General features: G+C 43.5%; 1 protein-coding gene across 1 annotated transcript in view; it reads right to left on the reverse strand.

Annotated features, from left to right (window-relative positions):
• The window catches only part of DLK1 (delta like non-canonical Notch ligand 1), an 80,053-nt gene that overhangs the window by 34,259 nt on the left and 22,738 nt on the right, over positions 1-23,056 (reverse strand). Inside the window, exon 2 of the mRNA XM_075926561.1 lies at positions 22,149-22,218. Coding sequence (XP_075782676.1) covers positions 22,149-22,218 — 70 coding nt within the window. The remainder of the gene's footprint in view (positions 1-22,148; positions 22,219-23,056) is intronic.

The raw sequence follows: 23,056 nt of genomic DNA on the forward strand, positions 1-23,056 counted from the left end.
TTTTGTGATTTCAGCCACACCTGATGATCAAGCTTTGTGTACTTAAAAGCATTTGCTATGAAGAATAGCTTAGAAACATGCCAACCTGAATATAACTTTTTTATGTTTTTCCCTGAAATATGAAGAGAGAGAGACTAAATCCTAAGATGATATAAATAAGCCTTGCTCTGTTGAATAAATGGAGCTAGGCCAGTTTTCACTAGGTGAAGATGCATTTCCCATAATTTGTAAAAACAGGTAATGGGCAGCTCTGGAGCCAATTAATCCAACATATCATGAGAGGGGCCTTTGAGAAATAAAGATATCAGTAACTACTGAAAAATTACGTTGGTGATTTTCAATACAGAAAATGCTGAAGAAAATTAATTCTGATGAGTAAGTAGCGGCTCTGCATGAGTGTGCAATCATGAGTAATGTATGGAAAAATAAACAGCCATGCCTAAACTCAGCATAATATTCTACCAATAATTGTAAATAGCATCATCATTCTGTCTGAATCCAAAACATCCAAAAAAGTAGAATGAAATAAATTGAATAGAAGGACAATGAAAGGGATAAATGTGCAAGGGATATAGCAAACACAAAAATAATGTTACAGTTCACTTTGGGAGGGAAATGAGTTTTAAGCAGGGTCTCTTCTGACAGCTAGCTGTGAAGTGGGGGAGAAGACTTTAGGAGTTGACATAGTTTGCATAGAGACACACTCACTGCATGATGGAGCTGCTTTGCCCAAATGATCACACAATGGAAATAAAGTGTCATTATCCTTGTTGTGTAACTCAAGGGGAGCAGAACTATGTTTGATGTGCTCTGATTGAGGGGTTCACTCTCAAGTGAATTGCACTTGCTAAACAGGGTGCCAAGTGTACAGGGGAAAGAGGGTGGAGATGATAGGCTGCCCACTGCACTATCAGTGAGTTTCCCTGCTCACTGCTGAAATCACAGAGCTGTGTTAAGTGACAGGAGGTTGCAATAGAGGGGGCAGTAGTGGAGTGAGCAATGGCAGTGCCTTTCCCTCCCCCACACATGGCTGGGAGGTGAACTCATATGAGTGCGCTTCTGAACTCTGAATCTTCACTGACCAAGGGCAACTGCAAGTGGGTTGTGCTGCACGGGGAGGGGAATGGTGGTTAAAGAGGTGTGTGGTGAGGTTTCTGATATTCCCTGGGGAACATATTTCACAGTATTGGGTCAGCCCCCAGGAAGGTTCTTCCTCTATTTAGTCTCAGAATACTTTGGCAATAGAAACAAATAGTGATTACTACCTACACCAGGGATGGGAAGGATAAAGCCTACCAATGGCCCACCCTTGCGGCATGGAGCAGAAGCTGCTCAAAGTGGCTGGCTGCTCCCTATGGCTCTCTCAGCTGCAGGGGTGAGTGGGGAGCCAGTTTCCAGCCAAGAAGAGCTGAGAGAGTCTGCTGAGCACAGGGGCAGCATGTGAAGTTTCCCCTTGCAGCGCAGTGAGCCATATGGAACAGCCAGCCATTTTGAGTGGCTTGGGGCTGCTGGTAGGTAGGGAAGCCTGTATGAGAGTGCTGCTAGCCAGGAGCTGCTTAGGTAAGCACCTCCTGGCCAGAGCCTGCCTTTGCCAATCCACCCCCAACTTCTTCCCAGACCCTGCACCCTTTCCTTCACCTCTTCCCCAGGCCAGAGTCCTTTCCTGCACCCGTATCCCCTCCTGGGCCCTGCACCCCAATCCCCCAGCCCAGGTCACCACCCAAACCCTCTGCACCGGGTCACAACTCCTTCCCAAAACCTGCACCTGCTCCTACATTCCTCCCCAGGACATAATCCCCTTCTGCACCCATACTCCCTCTAGGATGCTGCATCCCAATCTCCAGCGCCAGGTCACAACCTCCTCCTCCCTCTCAGACCTCACACATTCTTCTGCATCCCAGTCCCCCTTCTGCACCCAACCTCCCTCCCAGACCCTGCACCACCTCTATAGAAAAGTGCAGCACTTGACCACTTATCAAAATCCTGGAATGACCCCTCATCACATAATTTTGCCCACCCCTGACCTACGCATGCTATTAAATTACCACTTTTCAAATAGATTGTGCTTGCAGAATTCCTGCATTCATATGATTCACAAACTGGTGCTCTTATAGTAGAAATGACTTATCAAATGGCCCTCTTCCTAATGATGAAAACAATTCTGATTTAAGAGGTGTTAGTTTGTTCAGTGACCATTTCCAGATGATATTAAGGATTTAGCTACCTGGGTGACAACATTTCTGAACTAATCATCCAGGAAACAGTTATTTTCCAGAACAAAAATTCAGTTCAAATATAATATCTTCTAAGAGTTACTAACACAACACAATTTACTTTTTAAATAGAAAAAAATCATCATTCCACAGATGATTCCCATGTTTTATGGATCTAAATGCCCGATTGCTTTCAACAGTTTAGCTTTAAAAATCATTTTCCCTTTCCTTTTATGCAGACATAATATGGTCACTTAACAATGACAGATGAATAAAGAACCTTTTTTAAAATTTATACATCCTTGTGTTGTCACTGAGCCACCATGAAATTGTCATTTGCTTTCAGTGGGAAGCCACAGGTATCAAATTGATTGGTATGGTAGCTTTGAGGAATTCCTGAAGTTGTTAAACATTTTCTGTTTCACAGCAGGTCTTGCCTTTAATTTGAAAAAACTAACTCACCATGGCCAGAGAAAAAGAGAGTTGAACTTTTTGATGTCAGCCAGTCCTTCCAAGGCTTGCACAGAAGCTGTGCAGACATAAACCCTCCACAAACCCAGTTTAGGAGGGGGAAGGGGAAAGTGAAAGAGGCAAGTAACTATGAGCAGGATTCTGGCTTGCATCAAGCTCAATCTTGATTTACTGGGTATGGAGGGAGGGGAAGACACAGATAATACTGAACCACTCATCTGCCTTCTCCACTACTCAGGGTACACCATCCTGATGACCAGGTACAAGTGGCTGCTCTAATTTAGATGAGCTGGAAGGGTCTCTTTGGCAATTGGTTGGTAAGACAGTGGCCATATGCATCATGTTCTAGAGCCGTGCCCTTCACTTCTGGCCTGTCCTCTCACTGCCCCATACATTAAGCAGTGTCAAAGAGAAATATTTAAAACTGGCACCACTGGCTTTATGCCTGCCAAGAATTCACCTGCATTGTGGGTATCTCACCTGATTTAGGCAGCTGTGAGCTTTTTTTCCACAGCAGGTATGACTGATGCCTGTGTAACGCCAACAGGCAAATGCAAACCTGGGATGTCTAGAGCTTAGTGCATGAGCCTCCACTGCTTCAGCTAAAAGCCAGATGGCACTCAGTTAAGGTTGTAGAGGAAATTCATTCTTTCTCTCTGTAAGTAGGCTAAGTGCCACTAAAAGGAACAGTGAACCACATCCAGTAGGCATGTGGGTTACACCTGCAGAGGAGGGAGTGCAAGGAGGGCCATCCAGAGAGACAAGGAGGCAAGTGGGGGAATCCCATTCAGCAATTAGTTTTGGCACAGGTACGGGGGGGAAGTGCACCTTTTGAGTACTACCACGAGTCACCTGTGTTTTGCACCTTACTTAACCAGGATCCTATATTCTGCTCTATTTATACTTGTGAATTTAGACTATCTGCTCAGAAGTAAATACTGTTATTACCTGGTATGTAAACCAGTCTAAAAGGAGTTGAAATACTATCTTGTACAGCAGTGGCAGAAACTGTTTGGAGAAGAGTAACATAAGTGAGCTTAATCTACTCCCAAAATTGCAGAGAGAAATAAAGCAAAAACACATACAGCTGGAGAACAAAGCCCTGTTGGTGCAGAAACATATTACTTTGTTGGATCTCTTAATAACTATGGAAAACAAGTGAGAACACTGACTCTGTATTCTGAAAGAAAACCAGAATTCTGTTCACAAAGCTTGTGTGCTGATGTGAAAACTGCAGCTCCTTAACCAAATCTATTCGTAATCCCCACCATGCAATGGCTGTATAAGGAACAGTCATAATTACCATATATACATGTCTCCATTGATTTTATTTAGCGCATCTCTCATGATAAAATGGACCTGATTAGGCCCCATATCTGAAATGATATCCATGTATATGAGTCCTGGGGCTGGGCATGGTGCAGAGGTCTACTCAAGAGGATAGGACTACAGTATTTCACACCAGCATCCAAGGTCCTGCCTTATGAGCTGGAGCTGCTCCGAGTGTATGCAAGAGTTCAATGTGGGGCAAGGGAAATGTGCCAGCTGTTGCATACATTCTGGTGTGGGACAGTTTGACTTATAGATGGAGAAATGCACAATAATATGAACCTTATTCCTCCTCTAGGCTTCAATCCAATTCTCACTTAAGTCAATGAGGGTAAGTCTACACTTACCTTGCAGGAGGAATAATGGTAGTTTGAATTAGGAGCTTTAATTTGATCTACCTAGTCCGTTCCACTTGTAGCCGTGGGCAGGTAGTTCAAACTACAGGCATTTAAAAATGGCGCCCACCCGGGAACATGCAAATGAAGCCCAGGATATTTAAATCCCGGGCTTCATTTGCAAGTTCAAATGCCTACATTAGCCACCCTAGTTCGAACTAGAGTGGCAGTGTACACATACCCAGAGGGCCTTCCTTAACTGGAAAGCGAGTTAGACTGGGCTGTGAAAAAAAGAAGCACATGCCACATATGGCCAAATAGAAACCTGACTGAATCCTCACAGGGTCATAAAAGGAGGCTCCATAAGGAGGCAGTTGGGAGGAGTGTCATTTTGTCACTCCTCTGTTTCATTTCCTGGAGCTCGTTCCAGTCTGCCCCTTCTCCTGCTGGCTGCTTCATGTCCTGGTTTTCAATACAACCAAAATGGGACAGCAGCAGTTGGCCCGGGGGAGGGGAAAGAAGATAAGCACAATTCAGTCTTTGGGAGTTCAGGAGTCCAAACTAATCCTGAACCCTGTTACAACTCTGCAGAAATCTGCAAGTCCCATTGCTCCTATACTGGCAATTCAGTCTAATATTGAGTGGTATTTGTACAGAACTCCATATTAATCCCACAGGGCTTAATTTTGTGATCTCATCTTTATTTTATTAAATATTTTAAGGTTCTTTGAACAGCCTGGAGCAATCTACTTCAGCCCAAAGTTCCCAAAGGACAGACCTTCACATCCCAGAGATAGATCCTCCCTCCATGTAGCCTCCTCTCTTCAGTTTGGGCCTGTTCCCTCACTGGCAGTCTCACTCACCTGGGGCTTTGGTAGTTACTCTCCCCTTCTCAGAGGACCCTTCGCATAAGAAACCCAGTTCTGTCACTGTTGGGTTGGACTATCTCCCACTCTTATCCCCCACAACTTTTAATTACTGTATTTCTTCCACTATTTTCCTTATGATCCTTCCCCTTGCTCAACTGCTCAAACTATATTCTCCTGCTCTCACTTTCTCTCTCCCCCTCTCCCCACCTCCAGATGATTCCCCCAGCCTCTTTGTCCTTCTCTATGCTGGCACATTTTGTGCTGCTGGCTAGGTGGCAGAGAAGGCAATATTTCACTGCTTAGACCCAGCTGAGAGGCTGTACACAAGCAGACTCATACAGCAAAAGGTTGCTGAGCATTACATGAGAGCACTGAACTGTGACAGTCATGCTTTTGGTGCTGCTTAGGACCACCATGAATAGAGAGAGCACTGAAGAATGGGGAAGAAGCTCCTACCCTGGTCAATAGGCATGATACCAAATATAGAAAACATATTCCTTTTAAAATAAGAGGCCTTAATGGTGGAGAATCAAAGTGACTATACAAGTAGCTTCTTGCATTTCTCATTCTGATGCATCTCTCTCATCTAGCAAGTATTTTTCTTTATGCATAAAGGATAATGGACACATTTGCATGCTGGAATAAGTGAACATAAATTAGCTGTCTAAACCTCTGCTTAGTCTACTGAGAAACGGAGACTTTCCCATTTACATTTCATGCATCTGCTGGATAGGAATAATATATTCACAGTGAACAAACAGCTGTTATTCTTCAACAGTAATATGTCCAGGTCCTGGAAGCCAGAGTGTTTATTCTCAGTGCCAGAAAATGTTTTACACCTAAGTAATTAAAATAGAGGGGAAAGAAGATAATTTTTTTCCCTGAGAGTGTGAGCATTTCCCTCTCTATTTGCAAGTGATGTGGTCTTCAGTATCCTTAGATGGGCACATGACCTTTTTGCATTCCAGGCTCCTTGCACTTAGCAGTGGATGGTATGGTCATGTAGAGCAGTAGTTTGGAACTAGGGCTGTGTCTAGACTGCAAGCCTCTTTTGAAAGATGCTTTTTTGAAAGATACTTTTGAAAAAGCTTCTTTCGAAAAAGAGCATCTAGATTACAATCAGTACTTTCGAAAAAGCAAGCTGCTTTTTCGAAAGAGAGCACCCAGGCAGTCTGCATGCTCTCTTTCGAAAAAAGCACAGTTTGCATTACATAGCGCCTATTTTCGAAAGAGCACTTTCGAAAAAAGGCGTTCTTCCTCGTGAAATGAGGAGTATGGCTGTCGAAAGAAAAGCCGCGTTCTTTCGATTTAATTTCGAAAGAACATGGCTGTAGTCTAGACGCAGGTGAAGTTTTTTTTGAAAAAAGGCTACTTTTTTCAAAAAACCCCTGCAATCTAGACACAGCCTAGGAGTCCAGGCCTCTTGGACTTTCAGGGGTTCTGGCAAGCATGACTGGGATTAGACTTGGTAGGGCCCAGGACAGAAAGCTGAATCCCCATTGGAATGGGCCTGTATCCCAGGACTTCAAGCTCACTTAGTGGAAACCGCAGCCTGAGCAACTTAGCTTCACAATGCCTCCTATGGTATGGGACCCCAGGTCCTCCTGCTACCCCCAAACACTGTCCGTGGGGCAGAAAAACTGTTGTGGCACTTTCATTTCAAAGTTAACTCAGACTCTTACACTGGTAGTTGTCATCTCTAACCCACCTATCCCCATCACTGCACAGAATAACTCTCAACCAAGTTTAATGGTGTATTCAAACCTATCAAGTTTGCTTGACTGGGCTGCTTTCAGGCATGCTGGTAATCTGTCCATCCTCAAAGAGGATGGAGGCAAAATTATTACAATGGTACTAGCCAGAGAATCATAGGAGATTAGGGTTGGAAGACACCTCAAGACAGAGGTCAGCAACCTTTCAGAATGGTATGCAGAGATTTAACTTATTCACCTGTATGTATGGGTCTGAGTGCTGGTGATACTTTTTAAAGTCAATAATATTCCTAATTACAGCGTCTTCCTTAATAAATAAATAAAGATGCAGAGATCTTACTGGTTAGCGTGAACCTTGTCTTTGCTTTGTCTTGCTGAGTTCTCTGATCTTGGGCTTGTACTCTGATACTTAAGCAGCACACAAGCCTCTGAGTGTTCAGTCAGATGTCCCAAATAAACTGTCCCCTGCCTCCACCTCACCCCAATGCTAGCACCCACCCACCCTCTTTGCCCCACTCATCCCATGCAGTCATACACGTGCTGCTCCTGTCCCCAGCTGGGTTGCCAGGCTGCCTCTGCCCCACTGTCATGGGTCCATTACTTGAGGAGTGGCCACATGGCTCAAGCCCTGGTCCCGGCTGCCCAGGAGCAACCTCCTACCCCGGCCTCGGCTCCGCTGCAAAAGGAGCAGCGCACGTGGCCCAAGCTCCAACTACTGGAGCTTGCCCAGCTGAATCCCATGTGCCCACCACCACCACCACTAGCAGCAGCTAACTTTCTTAGATAGGCTCACTGCTGCTTCCACCAGATCACTTCTATAATGGAGTTGGACGGGTAGAGAAGGGGAAGAGCACCGACCACTGGCTGATGCTCAGCCCAGTCTGCAACCTCCCCGCCTACCCCCAGAGCTTGTTCTATGGCTGTGCACCAACCACAAGGCTCAAGTGGCAGCACAGGCTCTCGCTGCATGCGGGAGGAAGGGTGGGGTTGAGCTCCCACCCCACATGCCAGTAAAAAATTGGCTCACCTGCTGCTTGTGGCATGCATGCTGGGGGTCACCAACCCCTGCCTGTAGTCCAATCCCTGCTCAATACAGAACCAACCACAACTAAATCATCCCAGCCAAAGCTTTGTTAAGCCTGGCCTAAAAAATCTTTAAGGATGGAGATTCCACCACCTCCCTTCATAACTCATCCCACTGCTACAGCACCATCCTAGTAAAGTCTTTTTCACTAATGTCCAACCTAGTCCTCCCATACTTTAATCTAAGACCATTGCTCCTCATTCTGTCATCTGCCTCTAGTGCCTAGCTCCATTCTCTTTCGAACCCCCCTTCAGAGAGCTGGAGGCTGCTATCAAATACCCCCTCACTCTTCTGCAGACTAAGCCCACTTCCCTCAGAAGTCATGTGTCCCAGCACTCCTCCCTCCCCAATCATTTTCATTACCTTCTGCTGGACTCTCTCCAATATATCCACATCCTTTCTATAGAAGGGGACCCCACAACTGTATGCAATACTTCAAATGTGGCCTTACCAGTGCCGAATAGAGGGCAATAATCAGTTCCCTCAAGCTGCTGGCTATGCTCCTATTAATGTAGCCCAATATTCCATCAGCCTTCTTGCCAACAAGGGCACATTGTTGACCAATATCCAACTTTTCATCTACCATAATCCCCAGGTTCTTTTCTGCAGAACTGCCACTTTGCCATTTGGTGATCAGCCTGTAGCAATCCTTGGGATTCTTCCTTCCTAAGTGCAGGACTCTGCACTTGTCCTTATTGATCATCATCAGATTTATTTTGTCCCAATCCTACAATTTGTCTAGGTTACTCTGGATCCTATCTCTACCCCTCATCTTATTTACCTCCCTGTCATGGGGCGGCCTTTCCCTCATGGTATCTCCAGCCGGTAGTCTTGGGAATTAGCTCATCAACTCACTCCTATCGATAGGAGGGCCCCATCCAATAGCCTCCCCCAAAGTGACCCAAAGGTCGAGGTCCAATGCTCACCCCCTTTTCCCAGGCTGCTCGGTCCAAGGTTCCTCCCCATGACCCACAGGTCAAAGTCTATAGTTTGCCCCCTGGGGTCAGGACAACTCAATTCAATAGTCCCGTCATAATCCAAAATTAGTAGTCTGTTAGGGTATGTCTACACTAGCCCCCTAGTTTGAACTAGGGAGGCTAATGTAGGCATTCAAAGTTGCAAATCAAGCCCAGGATTGAGGTTTAACAGGTAGTTCGAACTAGGGCTTTCTTTCGAGCTACCGGGTCCCTGCTGCGTATAGACATGTGCAGTTAGTCCGGACTTGTAAATTTCAAAAATGGCAACCAGCTGAGAAGATCCAAATCAAGCATGGGATATTTAAATCCCGGGCTTGATTTGCCATTTTGAATGCCTAAATTAGCCTCCCTAGTTTGAACTAGGGAGCTAGTGTAGACATACCCTTAGAGAGTTAGTCAGGGTATGTCTACACTAGCTCCCTAGTTCAAACTAGGGAGGCTAATTTAGGCATTCAAAATGGCAAATCAAGCCCGGGATTTAAATATCCCATGCTTGATTTGGATCTTCTCAGCTGGTTGCCATTTTTGAAATTTACAAGTCCGGACTAACTGCACATGTCTATACGCAGCAGGGACCCGGTAGCTCGAAAGAAAGCCCTAGTTCGAACTACCTGTTAAACCTCAATCCTGGGCTTGATTTGCAACTTTGAATGCCTACATTAGCCTCCCTAGTTCAAACTAGGGGGCTAGTGTAGACATACCCTGACTAACTCTCTAAGGGTATGTCTACACTACCCCGCTAGTTCGAATTAGGAGGGTAATGTAGGCATATCGCACTTGCAAATGAAGCCCGGGATTTGAATTTCCCGGGCTTCATTTGCATAAGCCGGGCGCCGCCATTTTTAAATCCCGGCTAGTTCGAACCCCGTGCCGCGCGGCTACACGCGGCACGGAGTAGCTAGTTCGGATTAGGCTTCCTAATCCGAACTAGCTGTACTCCTCATTCCACAAGGAGTACAGCTAGTTTGGATTAGAAGCCTAATCCGAACTAGCTACTCCGTGCCGCGTGTAGCCGCGCGGCACGGGGTTCGAACTAGCCGGGATTTAAAAATGGCGGCGCCCGGCTTATGCAAATGAAGCCCGGGAAATTCAAATCCCGGGCTTCATTTGCAAGTGCGGTATGCCTATATTACCCTCCTAGTTCGAATTAGGAGGGTAGTGTAGACATACCCTCAGAGGGTATGTTTACACTTCATTCCTCTTTCGAGAGCAGAATGAAAATGCAGGTGAGCGAAATTGCAAATGAAGCACAGATTTGAATTTCCCATGCTTCATTTGCATAATCATGTCTGGGCGCTATTTCGAAATATCCTATTTCGAAAAAAGAAACGCTTTCTAAACACGGTTATTTCAAAAGAAACCTCTTCTTTCGAAATTACCCTTAGACCACATTTTATAAGGAGTAAGGGTAATTTCTAAAGAACGGTTTTCATTCGAAATAACCACATCTAGATAGCATTTCTTTTTTCGAAATAGGGTATTTCGAAATAGCGCCTGGATTCAATTATGCAAATGAAGCACAGGAAATTCAAATTTGCCTTTCATTTGCAATTTCGCTCACCTGCATTTGCATTCCTCTCTCGAAAGATTAATGCAGTGTAGACATACGTACTTTGCTCTTAGGGTATCTCCCAGCAAGGAGGTCTAGGCCCTCCCAAGCAACTGGACTCTGGCCTAGGGCCCTATTAGTAGCTTGCTCACGCCATGGAATCAGTGGGAATTCCTGACCACAACACGCTAACTCTAGTGGCTTACTCACACCCAAATCTAGACCCCAACACTCTGGGGGGGCCTGCTCATGCCCCTGAGTGAGCGGGGAATCCAAACGGCAACACGCAGACTCCTCACCAGCAGCTCACTCACCCCAATTGCTGTTGCTGCTTCCTGGCAGGCCTGTTTCACCATGTCCCTCTTTATTTTAGGAACTGCTCCTTTCCACCAGATCCAACGAGGTCTCAAGAAATGTCCTGTCCTCAGTTTGTGTGGTACGTCCTGACCTCTGGATAAGTGCTGGGGCTTTCAGGGATCTGGCTCAGCATGTCCTCTCCCTCTAGCTACCAGCCCCAACTGAGCTGAGCTGCTCTCTTTTATATTAGAGCAACTTGAGCATGCCCAGTAAGCTAACGGGGGTGTGGCCTCTTTTGCCCTCAGGGAGGAGTTAACCTGACCAGTACAGGGTGGGTATGCCCCATCACACTCCCCCCCACAGAGTTGTTGGTGGAGCAATCCATACATCATCTAGATCATTAATGAGGATGCTGAACAAAACTAGCCCCAGGACTGACCCCTGGGGCACTCCACATGATACTGGCTGCCAACTAGACATTAAGTTGTTGATCACTACCCATTGAGCCAGAGGATTTAGCCAGTTTTCTATCCACCTTATAGTCCATACATCTAGGCCATACTTCTTCAACTTGCTGGAAGGATACTGTGGAATGCTGTATCAAAAGCTTTGCAAAAGTCAAGGTATATCACATCCATCACTTTTTCCATATCCACAGAGCCTGTTATCTCATCATAGAAGATTGAAGGTGGTCAGGCGTGACTTGTCCTTGGTGAATCCATGTTGACTGTTCCTGATCTCACTTCCAGAGCCTTTCCACAATCCCCGAGGCTTGGAAACACAGACAAGTTCTTCACGTGGGAAAGAAACCACCATTCAGTTTACTGCTGCATCAAGAACAATGAAATTTGCCCCCAGATGTCATGGTGAGACTAATCAGCACCAGAAAGGACACTGTAACTCGAGGTTGGTTTTGCAGTGTTGCTACTCACACCCAAGATAGATTAACCTGGGTGCTCAGATCAAGGTGCCAATCGGCTAAATAACTTCTACACGGCGACATGCCCTTAAGGGTTTGAATGCTGGTCTGATTGGTTGCAGGACAAAATAAATTGTTGAATTATTTCAAAATCAGTATATTATATTGTATGCCCTGCTTTCGCCAGACAGAGTACAGAGCTTTTCACACAAAAGCAGCAGGAGCTAGACATCATAATGATAAAAGAAAGGTACTTCTAAACACACAGATCCCTAAGCTGAAACACTGTCAGTGAACAGCAAAGAAATAACCTTAAATCTGAGCTGTAAAAACACTCACAGTAATTACAAAATGGAAACAGACTTTATTTGTCCATGACAGATCAATAACTTTCTCTCAGATCTCTACATAAAACCTTCAATATCTTTGACTTATTCATAAACAAGCCATATAATCCAAACTACTTTACCCATTAGTATGTCATCTGAGATTGTTTTAGTAACCTTCATGAAACAATACACATTGAAATTTCACATCAAAATGGCAATCTTTTCCCACTGGGCAAAATAATTTCATATACTATACACCTAATTGAGCAAATATCATTAGACAAAGCATGCTATGAATACAGATTAAACATAATTTACCGAAGGTCATAAGAATGTCCATTAAATTAAAATCAGGAATTGTTCACAACCATTAATCTAACACTGCAGAACAAATAATATGCACTCAATTATCCCTATTCAGAAAACGTTAAGTTGTAGGAAAGGGCTTGGTTAAAATCCCAGTAGAGTCAAAGGAAAAATTACTAGGGACTTCAGTGGAAGTTAGGATAGGGCACTAAAATAGCAACAATCTTAGGGTGTGTCTACACTGCATCCTTACCTTGAAATAAGCTACACAATTTGCACTACACAAATTGCGTAGCTTATTTTGAGGTAATTTCAAAATAGCTTATTTCGAAATTTGGTGCTGTCTACACAGTGCCAAACTTTGAAATAAAGTGCTATTCTGAAACATCCCTTAAACCCCATGGAATGAGGGTTACAGGAATACCAGAATATTTCAAAATAATGTATATGCTCAAAAGACGCAGAATAGCTATTTCAGGAATCTTCCGGTATCCTGAAATAGTGCTGCAGTGTAGATATAGCCTTAGAAACAGAGTGAAAGTTGTTTGGATGCTGCAATTTAATTATTTGCATGCATGAACTGGATATTGAGTCTGATGACAATTGTTTAGCTTGTGATTTCCATTCCCCTCTCACCCGGTTGTGTTTAATTCTACTTTTGAAATGAAGTTCACAATCTTAACTTCAAATTCCAAAGTTTTTGGAATTTGTGTTCTTATCCTGTTGCATAGAGAAGAGAAAAAAGCCAACCACTAACAAAAGCTTCCTACCAGTTACTGTATTCACCAAATAGATTTCAAACACTTTTCAAATGGAGGTTAAACACATGCTATAATTATACTTGTCTTAATGCTGTTAAACATATGAATAAGTATAACGTAATTACACCTTCATTATAGGACTCTCAGTTATAGCACGCTGACAGAAGGGCTACTGTACTATGATTTCAAAACTCTTTGAAATCAATCTTAGAGTTTTAAGATAATTTCCTACAAAAAAATGCTTAGCAGATTTTAACCTATCCCTTGTCATTTCTTGGCAGTGTGCAGAGTATCAATATTTCGCACAGCTATCAGCTCTTCCAAAAACAAAAAAGCAGCCTTTTTATTAGACACTTTTCTTCTTGAGGCTTTGGGTATATCTAAACTATATCCCTTTTTGGTAAAGGAATGTAAATTAGACATATTGAAATTATAAATGAAGCCTGGATTTGAATTTCCTGCACTTTATTTGCATAATGGCGGCTGTAGCTTTTTTTAGAAAGCTGCTTTTCGAAAAAAAACCCCGGGGTCGAGACGAGGATCTTTTGACAGAAATGCCCCGTTTCAAAAGATCCTGTAACCCCAAAAATGAGGGTTACAGGATCTTTTGAAACGAGGCATTTCTGTCGAAAGATCCCCGTCTTGACCGCAGGTTTTTTTCGACCACCATTATGCAAATGAAGCATGGGAAATTCAAATCCTGGTTTCATTTACAATTTCAATATGTCTAAATTACATCCTTTTATTGAAAAAGGGATGAAGTTTAGACATACCCTTTGTTTGTGATGCTGAAGGTGCATTGGTTACAGTAAAAGAAGCAAGAAGAAAAACCCCACAAGTTAAACAACAAGCAGTTATAATTGTGATGGAGCTTTGCCTTGATCTAATGACAATCAGGAAGATAACTCTTTATAAAACATAACAATTTCCTGTGGACAGATTGGTGTTTAATGGAGTCTTCACTGTTCAGGAACACAGGAAATTGTCACATGATTATAAATTCAAAGGGGGCAGGGATAGTATCTTTTTTAAAAATGAAAGGCATCAGTTCTCCAGCCATAGATTCATAGAACTGGAAGGAAGCTTGAGAAATCATCGAATCTAGTCCCCTTTACTTATGGCAGGACCAAGCACCATCTAGATCATCCCTGATAGGTATTTATCTAACCTGCTCTTAAAAGTCTCCAATGATGGAGATTCCACAAATTCCCTAGGCAATTTATTGCAGTGCTTAACCACTCTGACAAGAAATTTTTTCTAATGTCCAAGCTAAACTTCCCTTCCTGCAATTTAAGCCCATTGCTTCTTGTCCTATAATCAGAGGTTATTATAAACAACACTAATATTAAATAGTAAATGAAATAGGCTCATACCAATTTATCACATCAGAATCAAACAAACATGTCAGCTGATGAGTCCTCATTTATTGTGTATTCTTTCTACAGCTATTTATATTTTTTAACACAGTCCAGAATTGATGCTACATCTGGAAATTCTTAGACCTTGTCTCCAGTCTGTGGAAGATCTATTCTGCTTCAATTGATCTTCCGGAGTTCAATTTAGTGAGTCTAGCTTCATCAAACTCAGAGAGTGTCCCCGCCAGCAGAGGGTACTCCTGCTATTATGAGGAGTAAGGGAAGCTGACAGAAACATTTGCTCCTGTCGGTCTTCCACTGTGGGAACAATGCCAAGAGTGGCTTAAGGTAAGCTGATTTCCCCCTTCCCTAAAGGCAGGCTCCCTGCAGTAGTACCCTATCTCGCTGCCAGGTCTAGCATTCCAATCATCTGGGTCAGGTCAATCCTCCTACCAAGAGCCTCTGGCAACTCTCAGCTACTTGCTAGCTTGAGCCCAGCTTCTTGTCTCAACCAAAGCAGGCTATCTGTTCTCCTTACCTAGACGGCACTCCAGGGTGGGGATCTTCTCCCCAGCCAGACTAGCTACTGGGCTTTCTTCTTCTTAAATCCCACACTCACCACAGATGTAGCAGGGCAGGGCTAAATGAACAGAGCTGAGTGGCCCATTGGTGCCTGGCCCTTAAAGGAGCAGGCTATCCTATTCTATGCACCCTTTCATTCATGCTTTTTTCCTATCGTAGGTTTAATGGCCCCATCTAAGGAACTAAAATTCTGACCACTTAGGTGAGTATCACTGTCCTGGCCAATTTTGGGGTAACTACATTCTGGCTAGTAACAAGCTCCTGCTGTTTCATTTGAATTAGGAATAAAAAATGCTTGCAGGAGCCAGTCTTGTGGTAAAAAAGAATAAAAGGCTGACCAAGAAAAAACTAGCCATAAAATTAGATAAGTTGAAATATATCCTGGCTCTCAGAGTGACATCCTCTCTGCAAACCATAGCCAGACTCACTTCCTCAGCACTGGCTCATTGTTTGATAGCCCTTTATTATCTCTGTCTTCCACCAATTATTGCTTCCAATAAACATATTGAGACCTCTAACAGCAGAGCACCTGAGATAATGCTTTTCTGCAGAATTTCCCTTATAAATCTTCAGTGCATAAACTTTTGCTTGGAGTTAAATTCCATTGTCTCAGCACATGAGTCATAATCAATGATGTGGCTGTACTGAAGCCCAGTCCTATAAAGGTGGCTAATTTATTACTTCACCTGTTTAGGTACATCTTAGGGCAGTGGTCTCCAACCTTTTTACACCCAAGATCACTTTTTAAATCTCAGAACAGCCCAGCCCCTTGCTTGCAGCCCCGCCCTCTCTATTCTCCTCCTGTCCATCACTTGCTATCCCCAACCCTTACTTACACACTCTGATGAACAGTTTATTTTTAAATTATTCGATATATAAAATTAAAATCACGTGTTTATAGTTATGAAATAAATGGTCAGTTTTTTATTCATGCTATTTAAATCTAAAATGAAGCATTTATAATTATACATTTTGTGTGGTCAGAGTTCTGCGGCTCGGGGCAGGGGAGAGGGAACAGGGTAATGGGAGGGCAGAGGACAGGGTTCTCCAGCAGGGGACAGGGTGCCAGTGTGGACAGAGTTCAGGGAATGGGGACAGAGTTCTGTAGCTGGGGACAGGGGAGTAGGGTCTGGGGAGTGGGGACAGGGTGCCAGTGGCAGCAGACAGTTCCCTGCATCTGCCTATTCCCAGGATTCTCCCGCCCCCCCCCCCCCCTCCCAGAGGTAAGCCTGCACACGCCTCCTCCGGGCCCAACTCCCCCTCCTCCCCCACCCACCCGCGGGGCAGGGAAACCCCTCACGTGCCTGCCCCGGGGACAACCCCCCCTCCCGCGGTGGGGCCAAACCCCCGCGGGAGCCTGCCCCGGGGCCAAACACCCCTTCCATGGCATGGCCCTGCCCATCCCCTCTCCTCCCGCAGCGTGGCCAACCCCCATGGGCACCTGCCATGGGGCCAAACCCCCTCCACAGTGCGGCCCGGTCCGGCCCAGCAGGTGCCTTCCTGGTCCAGGGTGGAGATCATGGACCTTATTCAGGTTTGGGGGGAATGCCCCTAACGTCCATGATCTCTGCACTAGGCAGAGGAACACAGCCATCTATGGCAGGATACCTGCCAGCCTGGCCACCAAAGGCCACATGCAAATCCAGGAGCAGGTTCGCATGAAAATCAAGTTGGTCTGGTGAGACCCCCCCAACCCTGAGCCCTGAGCTTCCCCTCCCCCTTCTTTCCCTTGCTTCCCCTTTCCAGCTCCCTCCTCCTCCCAGGTTTCCCCCTTCCCTTTCCTACCCTCTCTTCTCCCCTCTCCTGTCTCCTTTCCCCAGTCTCACCAGAGTTTCATTCCCCACCCCACCCATTTTGTTAAATAAAGACAGTTTGTGTTCATGGAAATACATGTATTTTATTTTACATCAGGAAGGGGGGTTAGGGAGAGGTAAGTGGAAGGACATGAGGGAGGAATGAGGCACAAGCCCACAGTGGGGCAGACCAGGGAGGTTCTTAGTGCTCCTAATCTCTCCCTCAGGTCCTCCTGGATACTGACAGCCTCCTGGATGGACCTCCCGGATGGCAGCCTGCAGAAAGTACAGCCAGGCTCACAGCAATGCGTTCAGAAGAAGCACCAGAGTGCTTAGGGGCAGCTCTGGCTCCATGTTGCAGAGTGCTGTGTGTCCTGAGTGAGGGCAACTATATCACACAGAGACAAAATGCTTTGCTGTCCCTCATTGAGGTAGGCAAGCAAGCAGGGAAACCTGAGAACCATCTGTCTGGGGTGGGGGGTCCTTTTAAGCACAAGCCTCAGGCAGCAGCCACACAAAGTAACTCCTGACCTGATGCCCTGCCAGACCTGGTTCTGGCCGGCCTTAAATGTGATTCAGCATCCACTCAGTGTGGACGTACTATTTCAAAATAGCAAAACGCTATTTCAAAATATTGTGTGTAGACGTGTTATTTCGAATTAACTATTTTGAAATAAGATATTTTGAAATAACGCTATAGTATAAACATACCCTAACTTTCTTCTTGAAGCACTTTTCTAGTGAGACTTATGCTCCTAAATCGTGTTGGTTTTCAAACACTAAACCGTGCTCTACTCATCTTCAGGCCAGATTCTAATTACCCTAAATGGGTGCTCTTTGGGCAAGGTGAGGCATACGAGGCCCAGGATTAGGAATGAACATGACCTATCTTTTATAAGAAAACTTAGAATTCAGCTTGCTAAAGAATCTTTATATAAATGGGAGATTATTATTTTCATATCAGTCATTCTTTGTTATTCAAGGTTATAAACATATCAAGAATCACAAATAGAACAGATCAACATCTTTTGGGCAGGAACTACTATGTTGCCATATACAGTGGGGCCCTGAGCCTTGATGGGGCTCCCTCGGTACCACGATTATACAAATAACAGTAATAAGAATGATACAATGGAGCCTCAGGTCATTCGGCCATGAGAATCATCATCATCCTTTTGACGCCAAAGTCAGCAAATATTTGAGCACATGTTGAAGTTCCACTGAAGTCCATGGGACTTAAGCACATGCTCAAATACAAGTATCTGCTGAAGTGTTTTCTGAAGAGGGACAGACTCAAGCAGATGCTTAAAATTAAGTATGTTTAAGCATTTTGCTGAAGAAGGACCCATACATAGTGTAGCTAAGGTTAAAAGCTCAGGTATATCTTGGATATAGAGGTGAAATATAATAAGTAATGTACAATATGGGGCTTACAAACCTCAGGCCTCTGGGGGGCATATCTATACTGCAACACTATTTTGAAATAACTAGCACTATTCCAAAATAACTTAATCTGCATCTATACAACAGGCAGTTATTTCAAAATAGTGTTAAAATACTGTTAAGCTGGAGGACTTCTTACACTGACTCCTGTAACCCTCATTGTATGAGGAGCAAGGGAAGTCCAAGGAAGAGTACTCTATTTCGAAATAAGTGCTGTGTAGATGCTCCCTACTTCAAAATAAGATATGCAATTAATGTAGCTCAATTTGCATAGCTTATTTCGAGTTAAGCCCTACTGTGTAGATGCACCCTAAAGTATTTAGTTTAGCCAAATTAGGCCTTAGGATAAGTTAGCATAAGAAAATAAATAATAAATCTGCTGAACTTGTGTCTGTGTTGCGTTATGCTGATGTTTTGAAAGTTGCCTAGTTTAACAATGTCTGAGTAGACACCTCAAGATGACCCTTGATAGCAGGGGAGAAATGTTAGTGACATCCTTAGCTACTTGCTACTATGGTTATAAAGTGACAAATTTTAATAAGTGTAAGGATGACTAATGAGTTAGCCTATCATAAACAAGGCACCTCTAAAGGTGTGGTGCATGGAAGTTCAAATAAGAAAAAGTAGCTAAAATCTTTATAAATATGTATGAACTCCAGTCGGCATACAGTAAAGTTGTATTCCAGCCTTTGTGAAGTGGTGGAGAAGATACCAGGATGGTGACCACTGATGATGCTGAGGAGGACTGACATAGCCAGTATTTCCAAAGGGTATGGTGTAAGTAATGCAAATCTTACGAGTTTCATATTGCTGTCTCTCTCTTCTTTACCTGACTGCAGTGTGCATATCATTTAATTGAATAATATACAGCCTTATTATAGAAGGAGCACCATGTAGTCTCTGTTGTGCTTTTGAGGTCCCTGTACTCTTGATAACCTATACTATAGTTGATCTTGAGCACTAACCTCTCAAAGATTAAAGTAGGTGTAAAGCCTCATCTTGGGGTGGGCCATCGGTTAAAGTAACCCAGAGCTATAGAAAGGCTCCAATAGCTACTGAAAGGGTATTCTTGTTTGCCTTTTCCAGATTCATGCTGTATGCATTTGCTTGTCATTTTTATGTGTCTGAGTGACCCAGCTCTGATCTATGTGCTTTTGGTAGGGCATTAGTTTAGCTCAGGTCATCCCCAGACTCCTGTCAACAAGCTGTATGTTATGGGTTGGATCACAAGGGTCCCTTTGGGGTTGTCACTTGATGTGCTGGTCACACCACTGAGCCTACCAACCTCCTTTGTGGAGCAGCATTTTATCCTGTCTTGCTTGGCCAGAAACTCTGGTCTCCCCCAGCCAAAGCACAGCACTTGGGTAACAATCCCCCAGAAGAGCAACAGACACTGAACCAGCTCAGCTCTGAGAAGAGTCAGCTAAAAGTCTGCTAACAGCACCCAAGAACACAGCCCCTAAAAAGGACCAAACCCCCAGATAAATCTGTCTTACTCTGTATAAAAGTTTTACACAGAGAAAGCTTGTAAGTTTGCCCTCTGTAGCAAAGGAAGAGAGATATGCATACTGGTTGCTCCCTCAAAGATAACTATTTACACAGGGCTTGATAATTAACGGAAGTATTTTATTAAGTATAAAAAGTAGGATTTATGTGATTGAAAGTGAAATCAGACAAATGAAAGTAAGTTTCTAAGCCAAAACAAAACATGCCAGCTAATCTTAATACAGTAAGAAAATTGTTACAAGCAAATTCTTACCGTAACAGTTGTTTTAACCATCTCTTTCACAAGCTAGGCAGACTCCTAGCTTGGGCCCAGTTCTTCACCATGTTCAGTCATATATCTTTCCAGCAAGCATTTTGGGTGGCAAGAGATGGTCTCTTAGGGTATGTCTACACAGCAGTGTTATTTCGGAATAACCGATGTTATCCAGAATTATTTCGGAATAGCGAGGACTGAATGGTGCTATCCTTCATGTGACTGAAGATATGTCTATGCAGCAGTGTTATGTCGGAATAACTAACATAGTCCGTGTCTACACTACAAGCAATTATTTTGACATAATTGAAGGACTTCTTACTCGGACTCCTGTAACCCTCATTTTATGAGGAGTAAGGGAAGTCAGAAGAAGAGTGCTCTTTCTCGGACTTCTTGCTGGGTAGACAGCACGAAAAGCTTAAATAAGCTATTTCTACTTAAGCCATACAATGGATGTAGCTCCAGTTGCATAGCTTATTTCGGCTTTAGCCCTGCTGTGTAGATGTGCCCTTGGTGTCTAGCCACTCTATCCAGTACCAGGGGCATGGTCACACGTCTTTCTCGGACCAACCACAGTTTGGGCTTACAGGAAAAATAAAACCATTCACAAGTTGTTGTCTTGATCACAGAGCCATTACATTCCTAAAGTAGCACTAATGGTTTTTACTAGAATACCTGAACTAATAAAATAGGTCCCACTTAATATTTCTAAGGTCACATATGAGAAAAATACATGCACATACAGAATATGCAGATTCAGTCATCACAACTTTTAAAATGATATTTTACATGACCCATTTTGCATTTTTGAATTGTGCATATTCATACTCATAAGCCAATTTTAATAAAGCATGGGGGGAAGCTGTGTATGGTACACAACATGTCCCACTTTCATTTTGTTGATGCTTCTCATCTGATTCAATGAGTGACCAAATTCTCTGTTCACAGTGTGATCTTAGAGAATTTGGTCATTCATATAAAGAAATCTTCAGAAGAAGTTGCATGTTCCCAGACTGCCCTGGGGACACAGTTCTACTGCTACTAGCAAGCTGATCATAATAATTACAATGAGTTATTCAAAGATAAATGGAAAGTTAGAAGAGTCAAATTCTGTTCTCAGTTACAGTTATGGAGTCCAAGTTATGTAGTCGTAACTGAGCAGCAGTTGTTCCTGAAAATGCAGAATTCAATAGAAAAAACCACTAAAGAATAAATACATAGCTAATACTACATGCTCTTTCAATATGGGGGCAGTAGTATTTACAGATAATATAAAAAACTGAAGCAAGTTCTCATAGAGCTGAGACCAGACTCTGTTTTGCTGGTACTATTTGTAACCACAAAATATTTGCCTGCAGCAATGAATTGCAAGTGTAAATCTGAGTAGTTCCTTATCGACTGCTCACACTCCGATAGATAGCCAGGCAAAAATTCAGATTCAATAGACATGAAACTGCAAGCAGGATTGGGGCAAACTTGGTAGGCACAAGATGTGGTCCCAAGTTGGGTGCTCTTTTAAAAACTTCGGTCTTTAATGTGTAGGTGTTGACACACGTAATAAAATGAATCCTTTCCTTGAAACAAACTCTTTGGCACAGGGACTATGTTCTCTTTCAAATAAAATGCAATACATATATGACCAACATTTTCTAAAGATAATATTTTAATCATGTTGCTCTCTCTGAAAACTCATGTGAGGAATTCAAGGTAGAAGACATGAAGCTGCCTAAAACAAATATTTTGCAAGAAGACACTTATAACCTATACTTCTCCTGGGCTTACAGAATGAAAGTACTTCAATACATAGCGTGTGTTAGAAATGTGTGCAGAATTTCATACAGAGAACAAGAAAACAAGCAAACCTTGGATTTTCATTGATTTCATCCACAGGCAAATAAAAATCCACTTCCCAACTTCATGCATATCAGCAAATTTTGTTATAGGAACCAATAATAGTTTCTCCTTCACTTAAGAGATGATTAATCCCACCAAACTAAAGCAAGTAAAGGAGGAGCAGTTAAAAATACAAGTGTCATGCCTATTGAATGAAAGACCCATCACTCACACAGACTGATTAAATCCAGCTCTCTCTGACAGGGCCAAATGAGGACTGCAACAGGGCTGTTTCCAGAGACCTGCAAGTGACAAAAGTCCATTTGTTAACTTCCCCACAGAAGGCATCACCCAGAACCATCCAGCTCAATTCCATAGGTTGTGGATTGCTGAGTCCACATCTATGTGGGGTTTATAGGCAGTGGATCTTTGCAGTAGCTAGTAATGATGTCCCTGCCATTTTCCTAGCTCACCCACAAACAACCTCACTGTACACTCGTGTTCAGAGGGGTCCAAGGAGATTTCTAAACAGTGGGCTGGAAGTTGCAGATTCTGACTAGGTAGCCTCTGCATAGCCACCCACCCTGAACAGAAGACCCATATGTACTCTTGCTCTTAGTTCATTTGGGATCAATTTGTTTGGAGTCATGCATGGCCTTTCCATATCTGAGAGGGTTCCTCAAAATGAGGAAGAAAACATCAGAAAGAAAATGTTGGTCATATGTATTGCATTTTATTTGAAAGAGAACATAGTCACTGTGTCAAATAGTTTGTTTCAAGGAAAGGATTAGTTTTATTACGTGTGTCTCCAGTATCATGAGATGATCATAAATAGATTTCCCCTCCACCCTCTGATGTGCAGCCCATTCTATAAGTAACATTGGAATGGCTTCACAGTGGAAGAGCAGAGCTAAACAACATTTCTGCTTTCTGCATTATGATCTCGATCTGAGAGCTAATTCTGGCATGGAGGGAGGCATGGCCTGCCAAAGATGGAAAGAAACAGGTGATATTTAGAAACCTGGGTGGGAACTTTCAAGATTATTTTGTTCCTGGTAACCTTGCCTTTCTATATCCGTCTTTCATATTATGGTGTAAATGTTCCGGTCATATGAATGGAATTAAAGGCCAAACTATGGC

Source organism: Pelodiscus sinensis, chromosome 4 (genome assembly GCF_049634645.1).
Source record: "Pelodiscus sinensis isolate JC-2024 chromosome 4, ASM4963464v1, whole genome shotgun sequence".
Classification (NCBI taxonomy): Eukaryota; Metazoa; Chordata; order Testudines; family Trionychidae; genus Pelodiscus; species Pelodiscus sinensis.